The 12420-nt window shown below is 42.3% G+C and overlaps 1 protein-coding gene across 1 annotated transcript in view; it reads left to right on the top strand.

Annotated features, from left to right (window-relative positions):
• Positions 1–2408: 2408 nt before the first annotated feature.
• The window catches only part of LOC138947503 (baculoviral IAP repeat-containing protein 3-like), an 11000-nt gene continuing 988 nt past the window's right edge, over positions 2409–12420 (top strand). Inside the window, exons 1-6 of the mRNA XM_070318984.1 lie at positions 2409–3874; positions 6061–6218; positions 8055–8097; positions 8609–8755; positions 9863–10300; positions 11267–12420. The exon at positions 11267–12420 is cut by the window's right edge and continues 988 nt beyond it. Coding sequence (XP_070175085.1) covers positions 2749–3874; positions 6061–6218; positions 8055–8097; positions 8609–8755; positions 9863–10300; positions 11267–11508 — 2154 coding nt within the window. The 5' untranslated portion in view covers positions 2409–2748 and the 3' untranslated portion in view covers positions 11509–12420. The remainder of the gene's footprint in view (positions 3875–6060; positions 6219–8054; positions 8098–8608; positions 8756–9862; positions 10301–11266) is intronic.

The raw sequence follows: 12420 nt of genomic DNA, 5'->3' as shown, positions 1-12420 counted from the left end.
GACCGATTACATAGAGTCACTTTTTCTCAAGTGACTCAAAAATGGCGTGCAGCGGTACTGTCATCGAACTTCTGTTATATTTTGTGGATTCAAGCCAGACCAAAGCAGGCGGCGAGAATGCCTTCCTTGGTGGAAAGGTCAGGCTACGGGTCGGTCTTTCCGAAGACGAAATGTCAGCGTATGACATCTATCAGGGCCGGACTAGGTAAGTACTAGGGGGGGGGGGGGGGGGGGGGTTACAGATGAGGGTCCAGGGGGCAAAGCCCCTTGGTGGGGGTCCTGGTGACGAAGCCCCCTTGGTGGGGGTTGCAAGGGGGCTTCGCCCCCTTGAAGCTGAACGTTTTTTGATGTTTCTGGAGGGAAAGGAAGCCTCTCCTTGAACGAAAAAAGTAAATTCGACAGCAAGCTGTATAGGCAATGAAGAAGAATTGAGATTGTTGAAGAAAAATGTCTTTCGAAAGGGGGTGAGAGATGCGATTTCTCCTCGGATGTTATGATGATCCAGATGCAACCCCCCCCCCCCCACCCCCACCCAAAAAAAAAGCGTTTTGGAGGTACATGCTTAGGCCAGGGGGGGGGGGGGGGTTGCGCAACCCCTGTAACCCCCCCCCCCCCCCCCCCCGTAGTCCGGCCCTGTCTATGTTGCTCTATGACTGTTCTGAATGTAGGCAAAGATCTTGAAATTTGTTCAAGATCTTTGAGTTTGATTGAGATCATTGACATTGTCGACATTGCCACGTCCGGCTGTCACTCGCTCAGTGTGACCTCGACTGGATCGAGTCTGGTCGAGTCTGCGTATAGCCAAAACCGAAACTAGAAATGTGTTTTTCATCCCAGCAACGTGGACACGCTTGGCATAGATTCTAATTGTCGCTTCTTTGCATTAAGCTTGGATTTATTTTAGCGCCTGTAAACTTATCAACAATGGGTGAAATTCAGGAACTATGGCGGGCAGACGTGCCAGTTTGGGTCACTTGATCCTCATGGCAAAGTCGACCAAAGTCATGTTCGTTGGGGATTTTGTTATTATAGACTCTACCATCACACATACATGTACTTTAATTTCAATTCACCCAATAGTTTTTGAGAAAATGGGTTTAAAAGATTTAGCTCTGGAAATGTGAAATTGTGCAAGTATACATTCATGTGTGTGAGTGAGGGTGTGGGAGTTGAATGTGTATGAGTGTATATTCCTTCACCCACCTTCATGATTCCTAGACTGACCTTTAGTCAGGATTATAGACTCTACCATCACACATACATGTACTTTAATTTCAATCCACCCAATTTGAGAAAATGGGTTTAAAAGATTTAGCTCTGGAAATGTGAAATTGTGCAAGTATATATTCATGTGTGTGAGTGAGGGTGTTGGAGTTGAATGTGTATGAGTGCAGGGGCGGATTAGGGGGGGGGGTTACAGGGGTTCCAGAACCCCCCCCCCCCCCCCCCCCCCCCCCCCGGCTGTCAAAAAAATAATAATAATAACTTTAAAAGAAATAATGAGTGGCTGCTGACACCAGTTGATCATGTTTAAAATCAAGGATAAGCCATAAATTGTTCATGAAATAGCTAAATCTCTTCAGCTTCTGGGGGACTAAGCCCCCCAGACCCCCCAACGGGGCCTTGCCCTGGATCCCAGGTTGTAACCCCCCCTCTGGCTTAACTGCTCCGCCCCTGGAGTGTATATTCCTGTGAGTGTCTGTATGAGAGAGAGAGAGCGAGAGAAAAAAAAACAATGATAACAAAATTCTTGTTACTGATTACAAATCATGATATGTATTTCTATGTGTGTATGAAAGAGAATTTTTAAAAAAATAATTAAAAAGTGCAACAGTTGTCACTTTGTGTTGAATAAACAATAGATCCAGAGGAGCGAAATACTGTGTGGTTGTGTTTACTTTGACACGTGCTTTCTGTACCTGCAACTTTTACCGTGACCGTGATTTGCCACTGGTGTTCGTGATCGTGAAAACAAAAATCAAGGTAACTGTGATCGTGAAAGCTAAAATTTCCCTTCCCGTGATCGTGATGATACCCCCCCTTTGGGGCCCTCACTTATTCACTCACTCACTCACACACACTCTCCCACACTCAACCACTCTCTCCCACACTCACTCACTCCCGACCCTCACTCACTCACTCACACTCTTCTTCTTCTTCTTTCCAGTAATGTCTAACTATGATGTAAAGCGCCATGAGACTGCCATTTGGCGGTGAACAGCGCTATAAAAATAAAAGAATGTTTTATTATTATTATTATTAACTGCCTACGATCTTGAGGATGATCATTCTGGCATGAAAAGGGGGGTGTTATAGAATCCATTTGCGTGCTCCGGTCGTTGTCATTTTTATTGTCCGTAAAACATTGCCAAAAGTCCGTATCCGTAAGGGCCTAGACTAAGCGTCAACTCTCCCACAGGCTCACCCCCACGGTCACTCGCTCACTCACTTACTCACTCAATCTGTCAATCAATCAATCAACCAACATCTGCAACAAATATCATTTAATAAAGGGCAGAGGAAAAACAACAACAACAACAACAACAACAAAAACAACCCGCAGAAACTGGAACATACAACTTTTAAGTACGAACAGTCCATGCGCACACACAAAACATGATCAAACAATGATACGAACATACAAACAATTGTTTTAGACTCGATGTAAAAATGTCACGGCTTGAAGATCAGTTATTGAGGGAAGATACAGTGTAGCGAAAGTACCAATCGACATGAAGGAACGCCTACATGAAATCGCTTTCTACCATGAAACATAGACCGGGATTGTACTTTCGTTTTGGTAGCAAAGCGGAAACGTATCGTAGTTACGTCCCCTGCAGGAAAGAGCATCCAAAATGGCTGCCTTTTAGAACAAAACATTTGGTATACTTGGTTTTTGATCAAATCTGTGCAAGTTTTTTGTTCTCAGTGCTATTAGTGATCAAAAATCGAACCATGGATACCTTACGCGTCAACTGTTTAACACCAGAGGTGAGGAGGCTCATCACATTTCAGCTTACACCCCTTCCAAACGACCGAAATTTGAGCTTTTCCAATTCTCCCGCAAAGTTAGCTCGGGCTGGTTTTCAGAGAGGTACTGATGCCAGAAACGACGAAGTGATGTGTAGTTTTTGTAAGATCACATACGGCGACTGGGAGGGGGAGTCACCCTTCGCTGTGCATCGAGTGCTCAACGAACACTGCCCGTTTCTAAGCACGCCATCGCCTGAAGATGCTGTTCAGAGGCACCCGAAAGTGGTTGATGCTCGACGACGCTTGTTCCAAGCAAACGACGAAAGTGATAACCACGGCGATGATTCTGGATATGATTCTCGTCTGGAAGATTCCACACATTCCCCTGCACCATCGTACGTAAGCGTCTTGAGTCCAGAAGCTTCGTTTTCGTTTCCGTTCCATCCCAAAATTGGTGATGCTTCCATGCTCTTTGCTAGTCGTCGACTGAGAACATTCACAGAGCCTGGTTGTAAACTCTGTGCGAGGTGGGCTGAGGAGGGGTTTGTGTACAGGCCGGACACTGATGATGTGCAATGTGTGTTTTGTGAGGTGGTGTTTCCTTTTGACTCGTTTGAGGTGTGTGAACTTCATGCAGACAATAGCGCTGCGTGCCCTCGTGTTTTGATGAAAGACGTTGGAAACATCACTGTAGCGGATGAGGAAAGGATCAAACTCAAAAATCTTCAGTGGCAGCTAAAGAGGAAAGACCCACAACAGTCTTATGCTGTATGTCATCCTCAGTACGAGGAGGAGATTATTCGTGTTGGAACGTATGAAAATTGGCCATATAATTCTTCATGGGATGAGCAGCTGCACCTGCAGGCTGCTGCGCTGAGTGAGGCAGGATTCTACTACACTGGTATGCTATTTTTATTTTTTCTCTTTAAGTTTAAGACAAAATGGGCTAAAATATTCTTGTACTTGTACTGTAGATTTACTCAAATTACTGTACATAAATTGAATATAATGGAGGATTTTTTTTTCTAAAACTGACGAAGTTTATTTTTGATTTCTTTCAGATTTATGATATACTGATATTGATACAGTGATAGTGATTACTATAAATGAGTGATAGTGCTACTGATACTTATAGGGGACATTTTATCCCCTGCCGACTCTACCCCCAAAACATTACTTTTATACTGTGTGCTTATTACTATTATTGTTTTTGAATCAACGTTGTGTGAAGTTATAAACCTTGTGCAACAGTTTATTTTTAAACTTGCCATTAAGAATTAGATTAACTCTGAAAGAATGTTTTGTCTCCTTTAAAAGTCATCAGATTTTCTTCTAAGGCCGAAAAAAAAAAGGTGTGGTTACGGTAACATAGCCAAAAAAAATAGGGTAGGAAGGTAGGCAATCACTTTTTTTTTCTTAAACTTTTTTTTCCATTGTGTACAAATTAAACCTACTTGACAGGGAAATAAGTGTGCGACTCGGGCGCTTTCGCTTTCATTGCGTTTTCTGCACTCGTTTTCTTGGTTTTTTTGTGTGGTTTTTTTTGACAAATGTAATAAAAAGTTATAGGGTCGGCCCCTAAAAATAGGGTAGGTCGGGTTACCGTAACCACACCTATTTTTTTTTTAGGCCTAATAATGTAAAGTACACTATTACTATTATAATTGTTTAGCTTGCAAGCCTTTGTTTGTTTGAACTTTATGGTAAAATTGAAATTGCTCTCAATCTTTTATACATAGATCTTCTATGCAGTGAGGTTTGATTGTTTAGACTGCAAAAAGTATGCAAATGGAGGGAAAGATGCTTTGTTCAGTTATCATTACTAATACTTTTATACATTCCCACTAAATTGATAGCTAAAGAGTAACAGTGGTTATGCTGCTTTTTTAACAAGTGAACAGGTGCCCCCCCCCCCCCCCACCCCCTTTCTTTGTTCTTGCTCTTAATTGGCTTCTTTTCCTCACTTGTCACCCAGGATGTATAGAGAAAGAGAATTGTTTGAATGTTTCAAATTCAATTAATCATGATCATCAGTGACAGTGTTTACTGTTATGTTTTAAAGCTTGATACATTATCCTGGCAATTATCTGTTTTGGTTGGAGAAAACAATTACCGTACTTTCCGGTCATAAGGCGCGACCTTTTTTCCTCGAGTTCGACCCCTGCGTCTTGTATAACGAAGCGCCTAATCCTGTATGAAATACGAAAAAAATCAAAGAGACCGCTTGAGTACCAGTCAAACAACTTGTGATAATGCATGTTTCAGCTACTAGGTACTGCCCTGCCTTTGATCTGGCCGCACACACAGATTTCCACTCTGTTAAACTCGGTCACTGACCGGTCACTGACCCCGGTGCAGGAAGTGTTTCCTCTCTCAGATATATGACAGGGGAACCACCTCTCATGGCAAAAACTGGGTCATTGACCCCTGCGAAAAAGGTCGTGTCTATAAACAAGGCCACCCAGCTATCACAATGCCTTTGATCTGGCGGCACACACAGAGCACACATATTTTCACTCAGTTAAAGTCGGTCACTGACCGGTCACTGACCCCGGTGCAGGAAGTGTTTCCTCTCTCATATGACAGGGGAACCACCTCTCATGGCAAAAACTGGGTCATTTTGGTGCGCCCTATGGGCCCCCTGCGTCCAATGGGTGACTGGATTACAATTTTTTTTAAAAAGAAGGGGGTGCGTCTTGTATAACGAAGCGCCTTGTCACCCGGAAAGTACGGTAGTTACATTGTAACACCAGCTCTCCATAGGCCAAAACAAAAATTAATGATGACAAAAATAGGGGGTCGTAGGTCATTTTCTTGTTTCTGTTTTCTTCTTCTTAATTACAATGACATAAAGCTGGTTTTGGAATGTGCATGCTTTTTATTCCATGAGTATGGAGTGCAAAATGTCTCATTTGTCTCCGAATCTAATTTTTCTTTCTTCGGCGCAGTGACAAAATATTCAGACTCAGAGATCGCAGAAAAAAAATAGGCTGGCCGGGCTGGTTTCCTAATCCAGCAGTTTGATTTTTTGTGTGTGTGGCCATACTTTTATAATTTTATTTACATAGTATTATTGTGTGATTACAGGTTGCTCTGACAAGGTGAAGTGTTATTGCTGTGGCGTGGGACTGTACAAGTGGCATCAGGGTGCTGACCCCTGGGAACAACATGCTCTGCACATGCCTGCCTGTCCTCACCTCCAGTCCAAGGGACACAACTTCATTCAGATGGCTGCTCAGGCACAGGTAGCCTCCCTTGTTTGATTAGGCATGAAAAAATGTAAACTTTGCTGTTGTTGTAAATCTTCCAGTCCCACTCCCATGTATACTCACATCTTGCTTTTTGTACAGAGCATCTCATAGGTGTTTGATTAGGCATGAAGACAAAATTTTCATTTGGCTGTTTCTTGCTTATTATTATCTTCCAGTCCTATACTCACATCTTGCTTTTTATCCATAATATCTGATAGGACTGGCAGTACCAAGAGTTATTCATAGTTAGGTGACTCATCATACTCATAGTTTATACTGACATAGAGTTCCCGGTAGATGCTCTACCCACAGGGTCCCAGGATCACCAACTTTAGACATAGAGGGTCTGAAGACCAGAAAGTTTATATTCTTGCTTTTGGAAGGGGGTACATTCCCTAACAGTTAAACATGTATTACGTTATCATTAAGATTCATGCTTTGTTAGCACTAAGCAGTTGTTTTAATCAGTCTGGTTTTCTATTGTTTTCATCTTATGAACATTCTAAATGTTAGACTAACTTATTGTCTTGTACAGAATAACAACTGTGTGAATGGTGCTATACTGAATGAAAGAGTGTGACATGAAGTTCTTGTACATCATTGTAAAGAGTGTGAATGACGTTTTAGTTTAGATGTCAAGCGCTTAGAGCAAGCCTTTTTAACGAAAGTTTTTGATTTAGCGCTATATAAATGTTATTATTATTATTATTATTATTATTATTATTATTATTATTATCTATACAGGTGATCCTCCGAGTGCTCATGTCCATGTAATGTCTAGTTCTCTGAGCCCTTCATGAAATCATCATGGTCAGCAGTCTGATACAAACTTTTTAATTTGTGTCGGAACAGATCTGACAGAACATTTTCAGAAAGCAGTACCAGCGGTATATATGCAGGCTAAGAAAAAATAAGTGCGTTGCAGGACCCGCTGGTTTTGGGTTTAGTGCGTCACGGGACCCCCTCCCTGAATTTCTGGTATGGTTTCTTCTTCTTCTTCCTACGAGGTTGATGACACAACCATTTGTCGAGGGTAGCGTAGGCACTCGGTCTGCTCCCCGCCTAAAAAAGGCCAGTGCCGTTCCGTCTTCGAGGGACTGCGTGGGTTTCATTTCGGAGTTTTCCTTCTCCTAGACGAGTTTCCTTCCATGGATGATGAGCCTCCTCTACCCTCGTTTTGAATTCAGAGTGGTCTTCTCTTAGGATAGCTGCCTGCCAGGGTTGACGAGCCTATCCTGCCCGGCTATTTGACCCATAGCTGGAGGTTGGTTCGTGGGCACCTGGGCGTTTCCACACACCGGTGGGCCCGCATGCCGCACGTCTAGGGGCCAACCTCCTCCGAGTCCTTGTAGTCTAGCCTGGGGCCTTGCGGTACCCAGTTTACGCCTGTCGCCGCGATGGAGGCACTACATAGGGCTTGTTGTGGAGAGGTTATTGTACTGGCAGGAGAGACTGACGCATTCTGCTCTCTTTTCGCATTGTCCTATAAAGGACAGACGGTGCTAGCCAGCGGTGAGGGCTGAAAGCGAGAAGTGACAAGCACAAGACACTTCGCCAACACACTAGACACGTCACACAACCGTTTGGCAGGCTGGTATGGTTTTTTCTGGCGCGTACAGGATGCAGCGAAGCACAGTTTGTGGATCCCTGCTGACAGTTTAAGAATGTTGGTCATCTTTCAGTGACTGACTCATATAGTGCATCGCGTCCATTCATTCTGGTCGTTCCTTACTTTGCATGTGTAGTTAATAGACTTATTTTGAAAATTCAGCGTTGACGACGGTGCATTGGTTTTACAGTGTTCTTACATCATGTACTGTGTGTGTGCAGGTACTGACAGAGGCTGATCTTCCCCCATCCACAAATGTCAAAGGTCAGTGTTTTTAAAGTTCTAATTGTTCACAAACTGTAGGACAAAAAAAGCTTGGATATTTTTTTTAGAATGGCAGAAATGGGAAAATTTAACCGTTAGCTGCTCTTATTATTGAAGCCTAAAAGATGTTTTTTGTGAGGTTATTGAAATAAATATCGAACTTATGATCGTATTGTCTGCAGAATCACCAAGACAGTGGCAATCATAGCTTTGATTAATGTCTATGAAATCCATGTGTGTATAGCTTTATTATGATCTTATTGTCTTCAGAATCCCCAAGCATAACTAAATTTATGAATCACATATTTTTTTAGGATGAAAGTCGCTTGTTTATTTCTATGCTTGTTTATTCTCTCAGGTGCCAGGAGAGTGGTTCCATATAACTCTCACTTACTCTATTACACAGCTCATATTCATTGAGAGTGCTTACTTCCCTTTGTTTATCAGAATTATGAATCACAGTTCAGGAAATCCATGTGTGTTTAACTTTAACGATCCTACTGTCTTTCAGAATGTGCAAGCGGTGCTAATGACCTTGTGACGTCACCGCCTGGCTCCCTGACGATGGACATGTGCGCGGTGACTGCGGCTCTCACCACAAGTCAGTACAGTGTTGCAGACATCCGTCAGGCCGTCCTGACCTATTTCTTTCACACTAGTGAGTCTGTCGTAAAAAACCGATACAGTCAAATTTGCCCTGGTGACCACCTCTTGGTAACGATCTTTTGCCTATTATGACCACAAGAAACGATCCCTGGCAGAGATTTGTTCTATATATTTATCATTTCGATCACCTCTCCAGAACAAACCGGCACGGTTGGCCTAGTGGTAAGGCGTCCGCCCCGTGATCGGGAGGTCGTGGTTCGAACCCCGGCCGGGTCATACCTAAGACTTTAAAATTGGCAATCTAGTGGCTGCTCCGCCTGGCGTCTGGCATTATGGGGTTAGTGCTAGGACTGGTTGGTCCGGTGTCAGAATAATGTGACTGGGTGAGACATGAAGCCTGTGCTGCGACTTCTGTCTTGTGTGTGGCGCACGTTAAATGTCAAAGCAGCACCGCCCTGATATGGCCCTTCGTGGTCGGCTGGGCGTTAAGCAAGCAAACAAACAAACAAACAAACAAACAAACAAAACCTCTCCAGAACGACGACGTATCTGTAAGACCACTTTTGGCTGGTCCCAAGGGTGTTCATACAGGTTCAACTGTACTGTTAGTGTTAGCACAAAATTTGTGCTGATTAGAAACAAAGAAAGTTAGTACCGTCACCCTCTCCATAGCACATCCGTCAGGCCGTCCTGACCTATTTCATTCACACTAGTGAGTCTGTCGTAACGTTAAAAATTGACACGATTATTTCATTCACACTAGAGAGTTTGTCGTAAAGTTTGAAAATCAGTTCACTTTACTGAGCACTGTAGACTAAACAATGACTTCTGCTTTCTTTTTTGTGTGTACATGTGTGTGTGTGTGTGTATGTGTGTTCGCGCATCTTTAAAGTCTATAAAAGACAACTCTTGTTTCACCACAGTAATGAGCACTTGTGTAATTTGCAATTTGGTTTTTTTATGTAGAAACTCATAATTTTTCAATAAATAAATATGTATCAAAATTGTCTCTATCTGTGTAACATGAAAATTCCCCACCAAGAACATACTGCTTGGACAATGGAGTTATACATGTGTTGATCAGTTGGTGGTGCTTTTGCAAGTGTAAAAATTTGTGTTTATGCAACAACTTCATTTAAAAAAAATCTCTGTGTTACAGGCAAATTCCCCACAAAGGACATACTGCTCGGACAGCTGAGGGATGCGGATGTCAACTTCACCGACCTCTGCAAACAGCGAGAAGCTAATTTCCAGAAAGACACACAGCTACAAGAGAAAGACACAGCACTACAAGAGAAAGACACAGCACTGCAACAGTCACAAACAGTCATTCAACAAACACACACAGTCGTAGAGCAGCATGTCCAAACAATCCAGCAGCACAGAGAAGAATTACAGTTCCACAGAGAAGCCCTCAGATCCCAGGAGGCGGAGCTTGAACAAAAAGAGGCGGAACTAAGCCGCCAATCACAGGAGCTGGAGAGGAAGCGGCGGCTGATGGCGTACCAGGAGCGTCAAATCTCGGCCCTACAGCTCCAGATGCAGACGTTGCTGGCCCACAGACGCCAGGCAGATCAGCAGGGAAATCAGGCAGCACGTAAGTTGTGTGTGTGATTTGTAAATGATGTTTTCCCCCGAAAGCGGCGTATGGCTGCCTGCATGGCGGGTTAAAAACGGTCATGCGCGTACAAAAAACACACTTGTGCACAAGCATGAGTGAACGTTGGAGTTTCAGCCCATGAATGAAGAAGAAGAAGAAAGTGATGGTTATTGTGTTTTTTGTGTAAGTGAGATTAGAACAAGGTGCTGCTGTTGTGGTGAAATAATTAATACTCTGCCACAGTCCAGGCCCATGTTTTGTAAGTTCGATCCACAAAGGGGTAAATAAAGTGTATACTTTATTTGATGTTAAACGTTGCACACCAATGTTTTAACAAATACATAATTCAAGGGAGGTTATTGTGCTAGACATCAAGAACTAAGGAAGGACAGAAGAAATTACAGGCCTGAAAGTGGCGAGTATTTTACTCGCCATGGCGAGTAGAAACATGTTACGGGCGAGTAGATATGTTCATCTACTCGCCAAATGCGAACAAAGTTGCTGAAACAAATTGTTGGTTTGGCTAGTAAAGTTTGCTCTCTGGCTAGTAAATTTCAAGAATCACTCGCCTTTGCCTAGTGCACAATTGTTTGGACTTTCAGGGCTAAATTAGAAATGATCTCTGGTAGAAAGAGAAGGTCTTTCAACTTTTAAAGCAAACTGTACATGAAAATGATGAATGCAGATGGTCTGCAGAAAAATAGTTATTGAAAAGAAATTAATTACCCATGTTATTGTTGGAACATAAAATATTTTTTATAAAGTAATGAAAGCTGAAGGCTGCATTTTTTAAGCAGTCTTGGTTGGCTGTTTTATTTATGTCTGACACAGATTGTATGATTAGACAGAGATAGTACATGTGCGTCAATCTTCTTTTGATTTGTCTGTGCTAAAATATTTAGGTTCTTTCATAATTGTGCAACGCTTTGTTCAATATTTATTTTTAATTTTTAATTTTTACAGCAGTTCAGGCAGCAGCAAACAATGCAGCAGCAGTACCAGCAGCCCCTAACGCAGCAGCACAAAACAACAACATGACATGCGACATCCGTTGCAAAGTCTGTCTCTCTGCAGAAAGCAACACCATCTTCCAACCATGCTGTCACATCACCTGTTGTAAAACGTGTGCTGAAGAACTCATCAGCGAAGTTTGCCCGGTATGTCGCACACCAATTAGTGACGTCCTCCCAGCTTACATTTCGTAGAAGAGGGGGTATGCTTCAGGACTGAAGACTTTCGGGCTGGCGTTTGTTGTCGTAGTTTCTGAAGGGTGATGCAAGGAATGATTAATGCATGTTAGAACCACAGACTTTTAAAAAAAATTTTTATAGAAAGTGTCTGGTGTTATGGTTCTTTAATAAGGTAGCTCTTGGTGTTCATTTATCCTTTCGACTGTTTCACTGACCTTTTCATTTCGTCGCGATATAACCTTCGTGGTTGAAAACGACGTTAAACACCAAATAAAGAAAGACCTTTTCATTTTCGCTTATGTGGAAAAGTGTTTGTGACACGAAACCTTGCAATTTGGTGTGAGATGATATATCATATTGTTTCGAATTGCACACAGCAATGTCTTGACTTTTGATGGTTCATTAATTGCATTTAGAAACTATGGTTTTAATCTTGTAAAGCCAAACCTAGTGTATGAAGCTAGTTAGATTTAGCCAGTTATTTTGGTAGTTGTGTTACAGTGTACAAATCTGGCAGTCATTTAAAAACTATGGGGCATTTTCCATTGGTCATTATTACAACACTTGTATGTGTCTCAGTTCTGTCATCAGCTGGATAGAGATTCCAAATTCATAGGCAGCAAGACAGAATGTTTGTCACAGTCACCTAAACCATGGTTATGAGTTTTAGTGTTCACACACATGAAGAGAAACCATACTTCCAGGTAAGCATTTACATACATGTACATGTACTAAATGTATTGGCATTGAATTTTCATTTAAGTTACAGTTTTTGAAAGTAAAATCTAGCACTGAAAAGAAATCTTTGAAGTGCTGAGATAGTGGCTGAAAATTTACTCAGCCGTAGTCTTTACAATGACCTTGACTTTAGTTTTTTTCTAGGTCAAAAACTGCATGCAGCTGGTACATGAAAGATCAAAACCATAT

Source organism: Littorina saxatilis, linkage group LG14, assembly GCF_037325665.1.
Source record: "Littorina saxatilis isolate snail1 linkage group LG14, US_GU_Lsax_2.0, whole genome shotgun sequence".
In the NCBI taxonomy this organism is placed as follows: Eukaryota; Metazoa; Mollusca; class Gastropoda; order Littorinimorpha; family Littorinidae; genus Littorina; species Littorina saxatilis.
This window is presented reverse-complemented; position numbering and strand designations above follow the sequence as displayed.